Genomic DNA, 16,575 nt, shown 5'->3' with positions numbered 1-16,575 from the left:
CAGAGTTCTGCCCATGACAGGCCTCCAGAGGGCTGACCAATCAGAAGGAAGGGGGTTTGTGGAGCAGGGAGCCTTAAAGAGACAGCAGCTGAAATGAAGTGATTCAGACAGAGGCTGAAATATGACTTTTTCCAAAACATCAGGGAGAGAAAAAAAAGAGACTTGCTCTGATTTATTTTTTATTTTTTATTCCATTCAAAGTGACAGCGTGGGTCCATGTTTAACGGTATCTCAGTGAATATCACTGTTTGAAACCATGAATGAATGAAAGACGTGATGATCAGCAGGATTGTGTTAAATGAAAGTGACATTTCTATCAAACAGTCACAGTTTAAACATGAGGAGCTGAATTAAAGCTATGATAACTGAACATACATCAAACGTACAGCTTGTTTGGTCTGCTCTAAATCTACAGTACACCTCTCCCTACGTCAAAAACAAGCAGCTGATTGGTTCATTTGATTTAATCCACCACCATCTGCAGCTTTTAATGAAAAAAAGATGTCGTACAGAAAGTCTAGAAAGCACAACTTTGGATTTTTACTCACAACAAACTTCATCTTTGCAGTGTGAAGGATCTGTAACTAAGTCTGTAAATTCCACAATGTTGCATCCAGATGTCAAGTCCAGCTCAGGAGAGCTGCTGCTCTGTCATTAAGCGGCTCAGCGTTCCCCATAAAGCAGATCATTCCCCAGTTTACCAGCAGGAAGTTTTCCACAAAGAGCCAACGAAGGGTTAAAACCCAGCACAGAGAGAAAACTACAAAAACAAGCAGCAGATGTTTCAGATTAAACCCAGTTTATAGTGTCGGGTTTTTAAGAGACGGAGAGACTTAAACAGGGTTCGACTCTAAACTACAGGCAGAGCAGCAGCCTCCACATGATGATTCAGCATTTCTGATTATTTATAGAGGCCTCAGTCTGCTTCAAACGGCGCGCTGAGGGATCATCTAACAGCGTCTGAAAGCTCTCTTTCAGACAGCTGACCTTTTTCATCTCTTTGAGGAAACACGGTCTGAGAGTGGGCTCAGTTTGTCATCCTTCAGGACTACAGAGACAAACGCTTGTTGGACACACTCGGGTGTACGGGGATTTGAGAAGGTTTAGCGGCTCAAATCACCATGAAAGAGTAGTTTTTAAAAGCTTTAAAGTCTTAATCGTGAAGTGTTGAACTCCGGTGATGAAAAACAAAGCCACTGGAAAAGCTGCAATTCCTTGAGTGACCACAAGAGGCTGGTTCCAAAAGTGAGTCAATCCCCATAGAGCTCACACTAAAAAGGCCGTTTCATACAGCTGGACTAGATGAGTTTTCAGCCAAGTAGAAAAAATGGTTTTGGTCTTTTTAGCTTTGTTTAAGATGACTAAAAAGCTGGTTTAGTGTTTGATGATGTAAATAAGGCAAACAGTGTGGTTCAATTAACAAGACATTAAGGAATCATGTGGGATGAAAAAAAGTTTAAATTTCAACTTCAATTTCAAAATTTTAGTCAAAAAACTTCTGAGAAAAAATGTCAAAATTTTGACTTTTTCTCACTTTTTTGGCTTCAAACTCAGTTTTTTTGTCTCAAAATTAAAATCTTAAAACAAAAAAATCAGACTTTATTTTTTCAACTGTCCCAATCTCCTAAAAATATTTTCTTTCAGTGTACGTTATCCTCTTACATGCAACTGTTATCTGTTGCTCTAGGGAGTTTGTTTGAAGCAGACTGAGTCATTTCACACTGGCAGGTCGGTCTGAATCTGAAAAGTTTTGAAGTATTATAATTTAATAGAGAAAACGGACCTGTAATCCCACTGAAACTTGGGTCTTTAACTTGAAGACAAGGGATGTAGAAGTTAGGATCAACACAAGAGAGCAAAACTTTGAAGTTATTTTGCAAATTTGATAGTGAAAAAGTGACTTTGGAGCAAAATTTTTGTATAAATCTGTTTGTTCAACAGTTTCAGGTCAGATACAGGATTTCCAGTGAAATCCATTAGATTGTTTTTTCTTTTAACATGTCATGACACATGTATGAGCATGTGAAAAATAAAAATCTTAAATCTGGACTCTCAAATCTAAAAGAGTTAGGAATAAAAAAAAAACATGACTATTATTATATTGACGTCTCTTGTAGTTCCCAATATCACCACTAGATGTCACTGTTGTTCATTTGCACTGACTGTAGCTCAGTTACCAGGTTAAAGAGCAATAAGGCACAAGAGGCAAAACTGCAACAAAAGCCCATTAAAGAAAACAGCTCATCACTGACTGGACGATTCAAGAGAAGGCCATTTTTGCACAAACACTCAGCTTAGCTACCGAACAATAACTAGCTAGCTAACTTCATCGTTCAAATAAGACAACTTCTTCAGAGCTGGTGCAACAGGCCACAGATTATCTTCATCAAAAACACTCTGAACATCTGCATCTTTAAATGTCTTCAGATTCAGATCAAGGATGCACTTAGGTAGATTTTGGTATCGAAGTGGCCTTGACTGACAGAGCTTTGTGAAAGAAGCACACAGTCAGCTGTTTGCAACCCTGGAGCTCATCCTTAGCATTGACCAATGATGACATTTAGATTGAGATGAATTATGGGGCCTTGAATCTTTCACAACGTCATTCATGTTTCAGAAATTTCTACAACGCAATGCACAGAAACACCAGCTAGAGCCCCTTGAGTTTTGCTTCCAAAGACGCATCGCTCCTATCGCGTTAAAGCCTGTGGTTTGCAAAACTGTCAGCCCGTTGATTTATCACCGTTAAGCAGACAGAAGGATTTGCAAAGGAGCCGCCCTCCCAGCAAATTCTGCCTCAGATTCAGACTCAAACGAACCCAGTGTGAGAAAGTCCTCGTTGTGTATCAGACGTCACAAACATTCAGAAATTTGTACATTCACAGCACAGGTGAGACAGCTTTCTGCACGCTGTCCTCTCCCTTCGACAGGACATCCAGAAGCTGGACTGGTTGGTCGCTCTTCATTCACGTGGCGGTTTGTTTTTGGTTGCACTTTTGATGATTTATATTTCAGTAAATTGCACTCAGAGTGGTGAAGAAACTGATTGTTTGAATGTTTGATCCTAACTTTAAGGCCGTGCATGGTCTCCTCACCTTCATAATTTCTGTTAGCATCACATCTTTCCATGAGGTTCAACAGTCTGCAGCTTCACAGCATCGAAAGTCAAAAAATTTATCAATTTGCCAAATAAGCTTAAAAAAATTGCACTTCAACCAATAAAACACCAACAAAAAGTTTCCATGTTGGACACTCAGCCAAATCAGGTGAAAACCTGCAGATTGCTGCTCAAGCACAAGCTCCTCCCACGTTCTGCCTCCAGCTCCAAATATGGTCGGAACAGGAAGTCCCAAAAACTTCATCACCCTGTAGGATGTCTATCAGGATAAAAAAACTACCTCCAAATCAGGACGGCTTCAGTTCAACACAAACAAAAGGATGGATTATGAATGATATAAAACAATGAACTGGACAGAGAGGCAGCAACGTCGCCCCCTTGTGCCATTTCTTCAGGGCAAAAGTGCATCAATTAGAAAAAAAGAGGTTAGCCCCGTAAAATGTCTACAAAACTTTAAAAAAAGATACAAAACGTCTGTGGTTGTCTCCCGCTCAGAGCAAAACTCGTGTGGTCAGTCCTCGCAGTCGCAAAAGGCAGGAAAATCCGTCAGAGTCAGAAAGAACCCAAAATAAAACAGGCTCCACCCCCAAAAAGAGGAGGAGCATACCTGGCTCCTCCCATTCAAGAGGCATGTCCACAGGTGATTCAGAAATATAAAATAACTCTTCCCTCAAGCTTCAGTCTCACAGGGTTCATGATTGGTGCGTAGAAGTCCTGACAGAGAGTCGACTGCATCGTGGTTTAAGTGCGAGAGAAGAGCCGGGTGTGTCCCTGGTATTGGTCTCAAGAGTTCAGTGGTGATGATCTACTGCTCAGTCACATGTGAAGATCAGCAGCTGTGTGTGTGTGTGTGTGTGTGTGTCAGTGGTTCTGTGGCACGTGCAGTCTGATCTTCCCCTCCTTGGCGAGCTGGTGGATGACCTGCGTTTCGAAGTCGGCGCTGTGGACGCCCGTCTTCCTGAAGGCTCCTGCGAAGCGGTTATCCTCCCAGTAGTGGTGCCAGTTGCCCTCCTGGTTGGCGCCGTACCCGAACACAGAGACCTGAAGACAGGACACAACCGTGACGTCAGACACAGTAACAAAACTGTTCATCAACAGGTTTAAGTTTTCTAATCATTAAGGTCGGTTCTGTTTTCTCTCTGGATTCTGATTCTGAGGAGATTAATTACAGGATTTGTAATTAATTAATCTAATTAATCACATTTAATCTCATATCTGCTTAAGGTCCACAAATAACAAAAATGAATTCTAGGACATTACAAAAATGTAGTCTATGACTAATCAAATGAATACAGGAAGAAAAAAAGATTTGTAAGACCTCTATAGAGGTGGGGTCTGGTGGAGCTTGTCAATCAAAATCCTGCTCATTAACTACTGTGGGTGAGAGCGGAGTGCTCTTTGGATGAGAGCTCAGCATGGATATGAGGAGAAGATGTGAGATGAAAGAGACATAGTGAGAAGCTGCAAGTCAGAAAAGTTCAGGCAGCTCACGCTCCAACTGAGGATGTGTCGAAGTAGAGAGAAAGAGCGGCGCCATCGTGAGAAAAGACGACGGCGATCATGGAGAGGATCAAGGGATGGAGTACCCGAGATGAACATGATCTACGTTTTTACGTTTTGTCTGGTTTTTGGATCAAAAACAGGAAGAGAGAGACATAAAAGAACAAGGTCCACTCTTCTTAGGTAGTTTTGGTGTTTTACATAGTCATAGAAAACAAGATTAGTTGGGTTTTGACAGATCGTTTGAGATACTGTGGAAATGGCTGGCAGCCGATGAGTTTAAGAGGTGCTGCCCATGTCAAAATTTGTCTGTCTTGTCATTCTTTCGTGAATTTCTGGACTCAATCAGACATTTTTGAGTGGAAGAAATAGTCATGAAATAAAGATTTCAAGCCCCTCCCAAAGCAATTTCTCATGCTACAGAATTACATATGTCCCAACCCGATCACATGACCGGAAATCGGGGCCGAACAAGTGGTTACAGACTCGATCAGAATCAGAAATTACATCCTGATCCCGATCGGAGATAAATAATATTATCATTATTATTTGGTGCTACAGAGTCAGACCATCTTAATTCCACATAGAAACAACCCAGGGCATATTATTATTATTATTATTTATTTTTTTTTTAAATTTCTTATGTAATTGTTTTTGCTACTATGAGTATGGTTGAAACTGTTTTTTTTGTATGTGTTCTTTTATTACTGTCTTTGTTTAACATGTTTTACTTTTGCTTTAAAACTCACCACACACTATTTATAGACTATACGCTTAGGTAACGGGTGCCAGCCTGGGGGAGGGGGGAGTTTCAGGGTTCTTTTCCTTTTTTTTTTTATTTTCCTTCTGTTGTTGTTGTTTATGTTTAAATTTCAATCTGTGACTTCATATGTTTACTGTGAAGAAAACCAATAAAACAGATTGTTAAAAAAAAAAAAAAAAAAAGAAATAACCCAGGGCATGACATCACACTAGTGACATCATTGGTTGAATGCTGTAGAACATGGCGGAAGCTTAAATGTGGGAGGGCGACGTGTCAGAGTAGAACTTTCGGACTGGGACTCGGTATCAGCAGATACTCAAAACCAAATGATTCGAAAATGATGAAAAAAAAAACCCTAACATGAAAGTTATACTATATATAATGTTATTTACAGAGTACTTCTCAAAATGTAAGTAGCCACAGACCCCGCCCCCTTCTTACCTGGTCACAGGTGTGCAGGGCAAAGATGATAGCCAGCATACCGGTGGATGGGTAACGTCCGTGATGCTCGGTCCAACGATCGTTGACGTATTTAAAGAAGGCCGGGTTAACCACAAGAACCTACACACACGATCACAAAGTCATGTTGTGGCATAAGAAGCTTCTGAGAACAAACAAATGATCTGAAAACATCTGAACTAGCAGAGAGAACAAAACAATGCAGGCGATAAATATCCACACATGTGAAAGTTCTTTGTCAGAGATTTGCACTCGAGGATTACTGAGCTTTTACATTTGACTTGTTCAAATCTTTGAGGTTTCCTGTTAAAACCGTAACAGGAAAAAAGGATTTTAACACCAAAACTGGGATAATAAAGAAAGAAATGTATTCAAAATGAATCCTGTAGGGCTGTTTCATGTTGAATCTACGTAAATTTGATCATCAGATGCATAAAACAAACAGAAAAGAAACCCCTTCAACAAAAAAAAGACAATGAGTGAAACCAACAGAGGTGTGATGATGCGCTTGTCTTACCTTGTCTTTGTCAGCCTGCACTCGCTCTTTGACTCTCATGTAGGTCCTGAGAACACACACACACACACACACACACACACACACACACACAGAAAACCACGGGGTAAAACACTCAAAATAAACACTCTCTGTTTTTGTCTGCATGTCGTCCTGGCTCATGTTGAATCCACCTTTGTTCTTCGTCCCTTTCACACATACTGTGATGTGTTTAAACAGCTGAATTTCCTCTTCATTTGAGGACAGTCGTAGCATGAGGGTAAAAAATGAACCTGTCAGATGTTTCAGGTGGGTCTCTTTGGAGGGAATGTGGACTTGCATGTCTTTTAAATGGAGTCTATTTATCTCATTATCAAAGGGTAAAAGGTTTACCACATCAGGGAGAATTTAAGAATGGGTATTATTCGACTAAACACAGAAAGAAAATCAGCTCATTAATTTAGACTGCATGTGAAAATAAAGTAATATTATCATTATCTCCTGCTTTCCTCACATTTTAACCTCCCCAGTGGACAGGGCGCTGGTCAGCCACTCCAGGTCTCTCAGTTTGAACGGCAGCAGGATGAGGCTGACGCCAGGATCCACATCCACTGCACTCTCTGGGTACAGCAAGTGATAAGTGGTTCGATTCCCAACGTCTTTCTCAAAGCCCCGGGTCACCGCTTTGTTCATCCTGTAGGAAGAGGAAAACAGAGAGGATGGATTGGAGAGGATTGCCAGAGATTTAGCCTGAGATTTAATTCGACGGAAACGCAAGCTGAGCACTGTAGCTAAGTCTTGGTTTTCTGACTCTAAGATCAGTGGACAGACCTCTCTGTCTTTCTCTCTTTGGGATTTATCATGGCGGCTCAAAGCACGTTGCTTTGTGATCAACTCTTACACGTACTACTTATTTTTTAAGTCAATTTAGCAGCCGGTTTCAAAGCCAAGCTGTGTGTGTTTACAGATGTGTGTACCTGAATATGAAGTCATGAGAGTTGATTAGGTTGCCGTTTCCTGACTCCCGCAGGTTGCCTGAGTTGCCAACCACAGCACATCTACGGCAACGAGAGGGGTGGGGCTTGAAGTCTTGTTTGGGTGGGGTTATGACATCGAACATCTTTGACATCACTCCTTCCAGAGTCTGGTCGTTTCCTGACCTCTGGAGAGCCTGTGAAGAAGAGGAAACATTTGTTTTATGGATAGTTTTTTATTATTTTCCTTCTTCTTTTCCTCCTGATGCTGTTTTACCTCCTGGTAGAAAACGATGCCAGAGTGAGGCAGAAAACTTTTCATCGAAATCTTTCTTTCTTAAATCGTTTCAGTTTTATACCAGTTTTTTTTCTACCACACTGCACACTGTGGATCAGACTGATGATGTTAGCAGTATTTCTACCCCCCCTACACACACACATACACACATCCTTCTATCCACACGCACACACACACACACACACACACACACACACACACACACACACACACACACACACAGCTCCTTTTAATCTGCTAATGGTTTCTGCAGCAGCACTTAATCTATAAATGCAGGAAAGAAACTCAAACGTTTGTCGTTTCATCCAGACTGCTGACAGTTTATATGAAACACACTTTTCTCTTCACTGTACATTTTTCTCTGTCTACATATTTTCATTAATAGTACTGACTCTTTAATAAAACACCTGTACGACTCACGTGTGCTGCTTTGATTGAGCTTTTCGGTCGTGTAATAACAAATCTGTGTTTTCGGCTTCAGCCGGTTTAACCACACTCGGTGTTGACACATAAATTCAGAGTTGTCAGGTCACCTCCAGGCTGCAGCCTCAACTCATTTTCCTACAGGAGCTCAGACTCTGATACTGCAGCACAGTTCAGATATTAAATGCATAAAATTTCATGAAGTGACATATATTTTCTAACATTTCTGATGACTTTCTGAACTGAGAGTAATAATATTGATGCATTTGTCATTATTTGAAAACCTTAACAGAAAATTATTTTCATTCGTCCTCTGAACTTGACAAGAAAATCTCCTGTTTCTGCTTTTTGACCTTACCAGCCACCATTTGAGTGCGTCGGCGTCAAAGTTGTTGTTGGTGCTGTTGAGGACAGGCTTCTGATCGGGGTCGTAGTGTTTGCTGAACCATTCGGACCCATCCAGGTCTGAGATACACGACGTGCATCCACACTTGCTGAAAAATGAAAAAACAGAGGAACCAGTTAAATTTGATACGTATCTGAATCTGGGACTAATGGATTGGTTTTTTTTTTTGGAAAACCAATAAAAACAGAGTTTGTGTATTTTTCAGAGTCTGAAAATTTTGTGCAATTCACTCCTCCAGTATGTCAATGAAAAAACAACAACTTTTTTTTAGTTCATTATTTTTTTCAGTCATCATTCACCTGTTTCTGGTAAGTCTCAGCTTTCCTGTAAACAGTAAGTTACACCAAGGCTTCACACTGGCTAACTTCAGCAGCGTGCACCAAAAAAAGAAAGACAACTTCCTTGTGAGTTACTTGGGATAAAGGGCATATTTTGGCAAAATAATGTGATGCTGATTAAAAAAAAATTAAGATTTCTCATTTTGTCATTCAAGTCTCAGTTTCACTGCTAACAGTAAGTTACACTAAAGGCCCATTTATCCTCACTTTATATACGAAAATGTAACCGTCCTTTTCAAAAGATGTTATCATCACTGCTCTCTAGGGATGGGTATGTTTAAAACTTGAAACGTTACGGTACCAATGCCTGGTACCTGGCAATTGGTACCAATTTTGGGTACTTTTTTGTGTTTATGTGGTTAAAAATATCAATTTGTTTGATAAAAAAAGTTTGTTTTTTTTTCATTTTAACATATTCATTCTTTAATATATAACCTTGCAATGCTGTGTTCATGTCCAGCATGTAAAATTTCCTTCTCTCCCACTTCCTCACAGTCTCATGGATGCATTTAGGTACCTAAACATGGTACCTTTTGATTTTATGTGAATCGGTACCCGGTACTTTTGATAGACTTTGGTCAGTACCATAGACTGTAAAATACATGGATGTATTCTTGCTGACGTCACCCGTCTGTTTCTGACAATGAAGCTCATCAGGTATAGCGGCCGTATTGTTAGTGGCAAGGGCTTCGCCTACAGCCATAGGGCGCCTGTCGGTCATGTGACCCTGAGCTGTGCCTCTTATTGGGGGAGCTCGCTATCTTAATATCCTCTGAACGGCCGAGTTAGAAAAAATCACTCCCCCTACAGTGGGTGCCGGTAGCAAAATTAGTGACTCAGACAGGAGATGTTTTTTGAACCAAGCTGTAAATAGATTAACTTCTGCTTTGAAAATGTTTTTTTTTTGGCTTGGTGTGTTTCTGAATTACAGTACTTCCAGAGCCAGCCTCAAGCGAACACTGGAGAAACAGCAGATTTTAGCACTTCAGCATTGTCACATATTCGTAGACCGGAGGTTGCCGCTTGGTCAGTACCTATAAAAGTACCTAACTTGGTACCCATCCCTACTGCTCTCATACTTCCATGCGTCCTTTGTGTTGGCGTTGTTGTTAACCAATACAGCCACCAGGGGGGGCTTCCAAGAGTCAAACGCTTATCACAACAACAACCTCATAAACAAACATGGCCACTGTGAAGGAGGTTTTGCTAATGTACGGCTTGCATAAAAGACAAAAACAATATCAGGGAATAGTAACAGAAACACTGCCCCCCCCCACCCCCCCGGTTTTCTGCGGTAGTGCTCCATTTGGCCTGAAACTGTAGGCTTTATGGAAACGTGCAGAATTATGCAATGAACACTGAGCACGAACAAAAGGCTCCAACTGTATCTGTATGTAACATTGAGCTTATATGAGCCTTAAGACCTTAGTCTGGCTAACTTCAGCAGCATGCACCAAAAAGGGTTCAAATAAAAGGTAAAAGTCAAGCAGGAGATTTTTTTTTTGATGAAACAACATCAGATCAGATACATCAAATAGTAAAGTCGTGATTTATCAGTTTGTCCTTCATTTGCTTCTGGTAACTCTTAATTTTCTCGTAAATGTTAATTTAAAGGGAGGCTTCACTCTGGCTAACTTTAGCAGCATATGCTATAAAGAAAGCACGGCTTTTAAGTGATTAACTTGACTTTACAAGTTGTCGTTTTTTTTTAACAAAATAACATCCTGATGCAGATTTGTATAAAGAAAAAGATCAAGATTTGTCAGTTTGCTGTTTATCTATTTTTGGCAAGTCTCAGTTTTGATTTAAATATTGAGCTACACTGAGGCTTCACTCTGGCTAGCTTTGGCCAAAAGAAACCACGACTTTCAGGTGATTTTGTTGAAATAAAAAAAAATCATTGTGAGATCATGCAGATTTGAAAAAAAATTCAAGATTTGTCAGTTTCATATGGTTGTAGTGAGTCTCAGTTTCACTGTCAATACTAAGCTACACTGAGGCTTCACTGGCTAGCTTCGGCAGTATAAACCCAAATGAAAGCACAACTTTCATGTGATTTTGTTGAAATTAAAAAAAAAAAAACCATCATTACATCATGGATATTTGAAAAAAAATTACAAGTTTTGTCAGTTTCGTGCGTTTGCAGTGAGTCTCAGTTTTACTGTAAATAATAAGTTATACTGAGGCTTTACTCTGGCAGAGAAACGACACATTTCTTCAGATTAACTGAAACTAAAAGGATGTTTTTAGACAGAACAACATCATGTAAAAACTTAAAATTTGTCAGTTTGCCATCATGTCTCAGTAGGTCTAAGTTTCATTGTAGCAACACACTCAGGCTTAACTCTGGCTGCGTTTAGCATGTGCCCAAAAGAAGATGCAATTTTCCTGTGATTAACTTGAAATTAACAGACGTTTTTTGAAAAAAAAAAAAGTAAAAAGTCAAGATTTGTCAGTTTGTTGTGTCAGAAGGAGGAAGACGATGGGAACATAAAAACTGGAGTTTTTGTTGCTCGAGCAGACAGTTTGCCCTACATCAGATATCTGGATGCTAAAGACCCGTTCATATAAAACGTCAAGAGCAACCTGCATTAAAGCCTACTGATTAGTTCATACCAGGAAGATGCAGAATAAGGACACTGCAGGTGTGTTATCTCCTTTTTGTTACCTCTTTGTTTTCTTGGAGTTGTCTTCAGACGTCTCTTCCTCCTCTGGTTTGGGGTCGTTGGAAGGAGGGTCTGAGTTTAGACTGTCAGGTGCTACATCTGAAGGAAATTCAGTCTGTGGAACAACTGCAAACACAAACAGGAGAAGAGTCAGAGAGCACTGCATCATGGGAGCTGTGCCAACCTCACGCTAATGATACGATCAAACCACAAATGAGGCAGAGCCAGCCCCGTGGAGAGACGCAGGGAGACGTTTGCACCAAATATCGATTCAGACATTATGGTCTGAAAATGTTTGTATGGCTACAACACTTTGTTTCACTCACAGTTTGAGCTCCGTCCAAGGTTACAGCTATCTGAAGAAATTAAATTAACTAAATGTTTCCACTGACAGTAAAGTGAAACAAAGTGAGGGCGACCGCATGAATCAGCAGCACGCATAATGGAGTTTTTCTGCCTCGTCTCTGTCAGACTGTGACATTTCCTTTTTCCACTCACCAGCCTTCAACCCCCCTGTTTCACACACTGCTTCACCAAGTGTTAACCTCATGTGGCACCAACATTTCCTTGTTTGAAAACGTTCAGTTAATTCAAACCTTTCATTTTGAGAGATCTTCTACCAGCTCAAATAAAACTGACTGTACTTGAATCGTTCCTCCTCACCTGTCTCCTCACCCGTCACCTCGTCAACAGGTGCGCCCCAACCGATGGACAGGGCCGGCGACAACGACGTGAAGTTCTGACTGGCAAACATGAGGAAGAGGATGGTGGCAATCACCAAAGCAACACACAGCTTCCTCTTTAACAACATGGCTGGGCAGAGGATGAGTGGGCGGAGTCAGGATGAAGGATGTAAGGATGTGAGCTGTCAATCAACCAATCAAGCTGCTATGTCAGCATATTTGGACGGTGTCATCTTCTGGAGGTTTCCGTCTGTTCGGTCATGTCTCCTCTCAGCTCCTCGTCCATGAAGCCTGAGGTTTCTTCTTTCCCCCTGGCTGGTAGATCACGCTGCTTTATGATTGGTGGAGAAGTTCACACCTGTCAGATGGAAAAGTGACATCAGTGAGATCAAATAAAAACAAAAAAAAAGTTACAACTTGATTCGTTTTAATCAAATTCTTCACCCTGGTCTTTTATTTACAGAGTAGCAGGCTAATAAAGACTAAAAAGTCTCAAAAGCTGCAGTACCATTAATGGCCACTTGAGGCTAAAAGTGTGTCCCTTTAAGGCAGAGTTAAACATGTTTACAGGTTACAAGTTACTTTACCTTTTTTTATCTTAAAATACGGAATATGGGTTATGCCGGTTTGCAAGACGCAGTGGGGTTTTGGAGCTATCTCAGAGGAAAAAAGGTTTCTATATATTTACCCATCATTAAAAAATTTGCATCAAGAAATATTTACATTTAAATGTCTCCCTGTCAGGATTTCCACAGCAAGATCTGCAATGTGCAGTTTCTGTGCTGCTGTGTAGCTCTTTCTAGTTTTACTGGTATTTGTTTTACGACATAACAATCGATCTTGGACAGCACTAGCCAGGCACAGAAGCGAAACTGTTAGATAAGCAGAAACGCTGACCGCCATGGCAGTGCATCACCATGACAAAGTTTCAGCTAAAAAAAGCTTAAATGACAAAGTTTCAGCTAGATTAGAGCTCCATCTATTGGGGAAAAATGTGCAAACACATTCCCTCAATTTGTGCGAGAGAGCACATGTGGAAAATTCTAATTCAATATTCTAAGACACCCTAAAATCAAAGTAAGTACAAAAGCAATTTTATGTCAAGATGTGGGAGGGAATGTGGAGAGCACATCCAGGTCATATATTTTGGTAATGTACAGTAATACAGGAATTTTGGGAAAACACTCTTTGAGAAATCTTAACTATATTGTGTATCTCTTTGAATTGACCCACATGTCCTTCTTTAAGGTAAGATATCAGAAGAGATGAAAGAAATTGTTTCTCAATTGTCCTTAATTTTACAAGGGACTGGCTGAAAAAGAACAATTTGCTTGATACAAAATAGAAGAGCCTCGTACATTTAATCTAAATGGAAAAAATTACAATGGAAATCAGAAACCAGCTCTCTGTTTTAAAAAAAAAAAAAAAACAAAAAGATGGGAGAAATTGGAGAGACACACAATTTGTAAAACTTAATAACTCACTGGTTTAAAGTAATACATAAGGACTAATTAGTTCGTTTCTCTTATTTTATGAAATGTTCAATTTACCCCCGGATCTTTATTTTTTTTTCCTCTTCCCTCCCCCCACTCCTGTGCTCATGAATTGTATGCATTAACTAGAGGTGTACCAGCCCAATATTGATATCCGTTATCGGTCCGATATCAGCAAAAAGTATCAGTGTCGTATCGGGATGCATCTAAAATCTGTGATATAAGCAGTTTCTGTTACCCATTGGTTAATAATAAATGGGTCAGTTTTTCCTCATACCTTCTGTTCCTGACTACTGTTCTTTGTTTGAATAGTATCACTTAATCAAGCCTTTTCTAACATGACAGACATACTACAAAATAAGTTATAAAAGTATGCATGTTTAATACTGATATCGTATCGGATTAATATCAGTATCGGCCATTACTCAATGCTGCAGTATCCGTATCGTATCGGAAGTGAAAATATCGGGACATCCCTAGCATTAACACTTTCTATTTTCAAAATTTTTAAAATTCTTTCTACTGAAAAACATGAATTGAGCCCCTTGGACTTGGTTTACTAATTTTGCTAATCATCATTAATTCACACAGCGAGAAATATAAGAAGCACACCAAAGAACGAATAAATTAAAAGAAATGTTTTGTTGAATATTGTTATTAATATTATTATAACTGATTTTATCATCATCATTTTTACGTTCTTTTATTTATTTTCTTTAACAATCAGATTGTGATGTTATTTTTTTCCTTTTATTAATCTGTACTATTTATTCATTTATTTATTTTCTCTGCTTTGTCTAGGCTTATCTTTGAATCTTGTAGAATGCAAATTTAAAAAAAGATTAAACCGTTACAAGTTTTCTTTTTTTTTTTTTTTTTACAAAATAACATCCTGATGCAGATTTGTACAGAGGTAAAGATCAAGATTTGTCAGTTTGCTGTTTATCTATTTCTGGCAAGTCTCAGTTTTGATTTAAATACTAAGCTACACTGAGGCTTCACTCTGGCTAGCTTTGGCCAAAAAAAAACACGACTTCCAGGTGATGTTGTGGAAAAAAAAAAAAAAATCATTTTGAGATCATGCAGATTTGAAAAAAAAAATCAAGATTTGTCAGTTACATATGGTGAGTGGCTACACTGAGGCTTCACTCTGCCTAGCTTTGGTGGTTTAAACCCAAAAGAAACCACGACTTTCCTGTGATTTTGTTGAAATAAAAAAAACAAAACATCATAAGCTCATGGATATTTGAAAACAAAAATTCAAGTTTTGTCAGTTTCATGCGTTTGCAGTGAGTCTCAGTTTTACTGTAAATACTAAGTTATACAGAGGCTTTACTCTGGCAGAGAAACGACACTTTTCTTCAGATTAACTTAAAATTAAAAAAGCCTTTTTTGGACAAAACCAACAGCATGTCAAATTCTAAATTTGTCAGTTTGCCATCATGTCTCAGTAGGTCTCAGTTTCATTGTAGCAACACACTCAGGCTTAACTCTGGCTACGTTTAGCTTGTGCCCAAAAGAAGATGCGATTTACCTGTGATTAACTTGAAATTTACGTGGCATTTTTTATTTATTTTTTTAATTACAAGTGAGAAACAATCTCCTTTATCTTTATTTTATTACATTCCTTTTATTAATCTGTACTATTTATTCATGTATTTATTTTCTCTGCTTTGTCTAGGCTTATCTTTGAATCTTGTAAAATGCAAATAAAAAAAAAGATTAGAGCACCATCTCCTGGATAAAGTATCAACTCAATACCTCGATCAGGTATTTAATACTGGTGTTGTAGTCACATCGGTGTTAAAGACACAACACACTTTTATGATGAAAAAATAGGTCATAAAAGTGCGACTTACACGCTAAATATTGCAGAATTTTATTTTCATAGTCATAACTGGAGACCTGGGTCGACTCTAGTTTTCATGTGAATGCTGTTTGCTATTCGTGACTTTGGATAAGTCATTCTTTAATTGGTGAATATTTGTAAACTTTTAAATAATCAAATCGATGTGACTGTTTTATATGAGAGAGATTAGGGCCGCTCGTGAAGGAGTTATTGCTTGATTAAGCAGGTTAACTGGTTCACACCAGTTCAGTTCCTATTCTTGTTATTTCTTGTTCCCCCAAATTAAAACTGTGTCTTAAACCAGGAAGTAATCTATTTAAGGGCGTCAGCACGCAATCGAAAGTCAATAATCCAACCTCAGTGGTGTAGAAATCTACAAAATGAGTCAAAAGCCAAGCACACACCCAACCTGCTGACATAAGTCAAGTGAGTCATTAATAAGAATAAACCAGGTCAATGAGTCTGAACTGCTCTTTAACGACTCATCGACAATCAGCGCGCTCACTGTCAGCACCCACAGATGACACCAACACGGTTTGTTTCCTCTTTCACTTCCTCCAGAAACAGGAAGTACCAACAAACACTGAGTTCAACAAGCCAACGTGTGCTGTTACAGATACGCTGATGACAACGTCTTACATCAACCACAACATACACACACACACACACACACACTGCCTTCTACTTTAACAACAAAGGGAAGAGTGAGAGGGAGGTCCTAACTCTGCTGGTGAATGGAGTCAGCCTCCTCCTCTTCCTCCTCCTCCTCCTCTTCCTCCTCTTCCACACCTCCCCTCTCCTGATGCAGGAATGTCTCCCAGCAGACGGACTCAGTCTCTGAATACCAATCAGCTCTGGATACAGTTCAGCTTCTCCTGTTTCAGCTCTCTCCCTCTCCTGCTGTCTCTCTCTTTCCCACCAATTAAGTGTGTGTGTGTGTGTGTGTGTGTGTGTGTGTGTGTGTGTGTGATCAGCTGACTTGAATGTTTGTTTCCCCACTTCTCTGTTGTGTAACTGATTATTATTGCTTCACATTTGTTGAGACTGGCTCAACACACAAACACACACACAATGCTCCACAGTGTTAAGATTATTAATGACGCTTTTACTCT

The 16,575-nt window shown here is 39.5% G+C and overlaps 1 protein-coding gene across 1 annotated transcript in view; it reads right to left on the bottom strand.

Annotated features, from left to right (window-relative positions):
• Nucleotides 1–55: 55 nt before the first annotated feature.
• The window catches only part of st3gal8 (ST3 beta-galactoside alpha-2,3-sialyltransferase 8), a 37,337-nt gene continuing 20,817 nt past the window's right edge, over nucleotides 56–16,575 (bottom strand). Inside the window, exons 2-9 of the mRNA XM_074698657.1 lie at nucleotides 12,102–12,479; nucleotides 11,441–11,564; nucleotides 8,387–8,522; nucleotides 7,311–7,504; nucleotides 6,848–7,027; nucleotides 6,358–6,403; nucleotides 5,823–5,942; nucleotides 56–4,159 (exon numbers count right to left, since the gene is read on the bottom strand). Coding sequence (XP_074554758.1) covers nucleotides 3,980–4,159; nucleotides 5,823–5,942; nucleotides 6,358–6,403; nucleotides 6,848–7,027; nucleotides 7,311–7,504; nucleotides 8,387–8,522; nucleotides 11,441–11,564; nucleotides 12,102–12,249 — 1,128 coding nt within the window. The 5' untranslated portion in view covers nucleotides 12,250–12,479 and the 3' untranslated portion in view covers nucleotides 56–3,979. The remainder of the gene's footprint in view (nucleotides 4,160–5,822; nucleotides 5,943–6,357; nucleotides 6,404–6,847; nucleotides 7,028–7,310; nucleotides 7,505–8,386; nucleotides 8,523–11,440; nucleotides 11,565–12,101; nucleotides 12,480–16,575) is intronic.

The sequence above is a fragment of the Halichoeres trimaculatus genome, unplaced genomic scaffold, assembly GCF_033239565.1.
Source record: "Halichoeres trimaculatus isolate MK-OKI-2021-1 unplaced genomic scaffold, fHalTri1.1 fHalTri1_scaffold_1, whole genome shotgun sequence".
In the NCBI taxonomy this organism is placed as follows: domain Eukaryota; kingdom Metazoa; phylum Chordata; class Actinopteri; order Labriformes; family Labridae; genus Halichoeres; species Halichoeres trimaculatus.
This window is presented reverse-complemented; position numbering and strand designations above follow the sequence as displayed.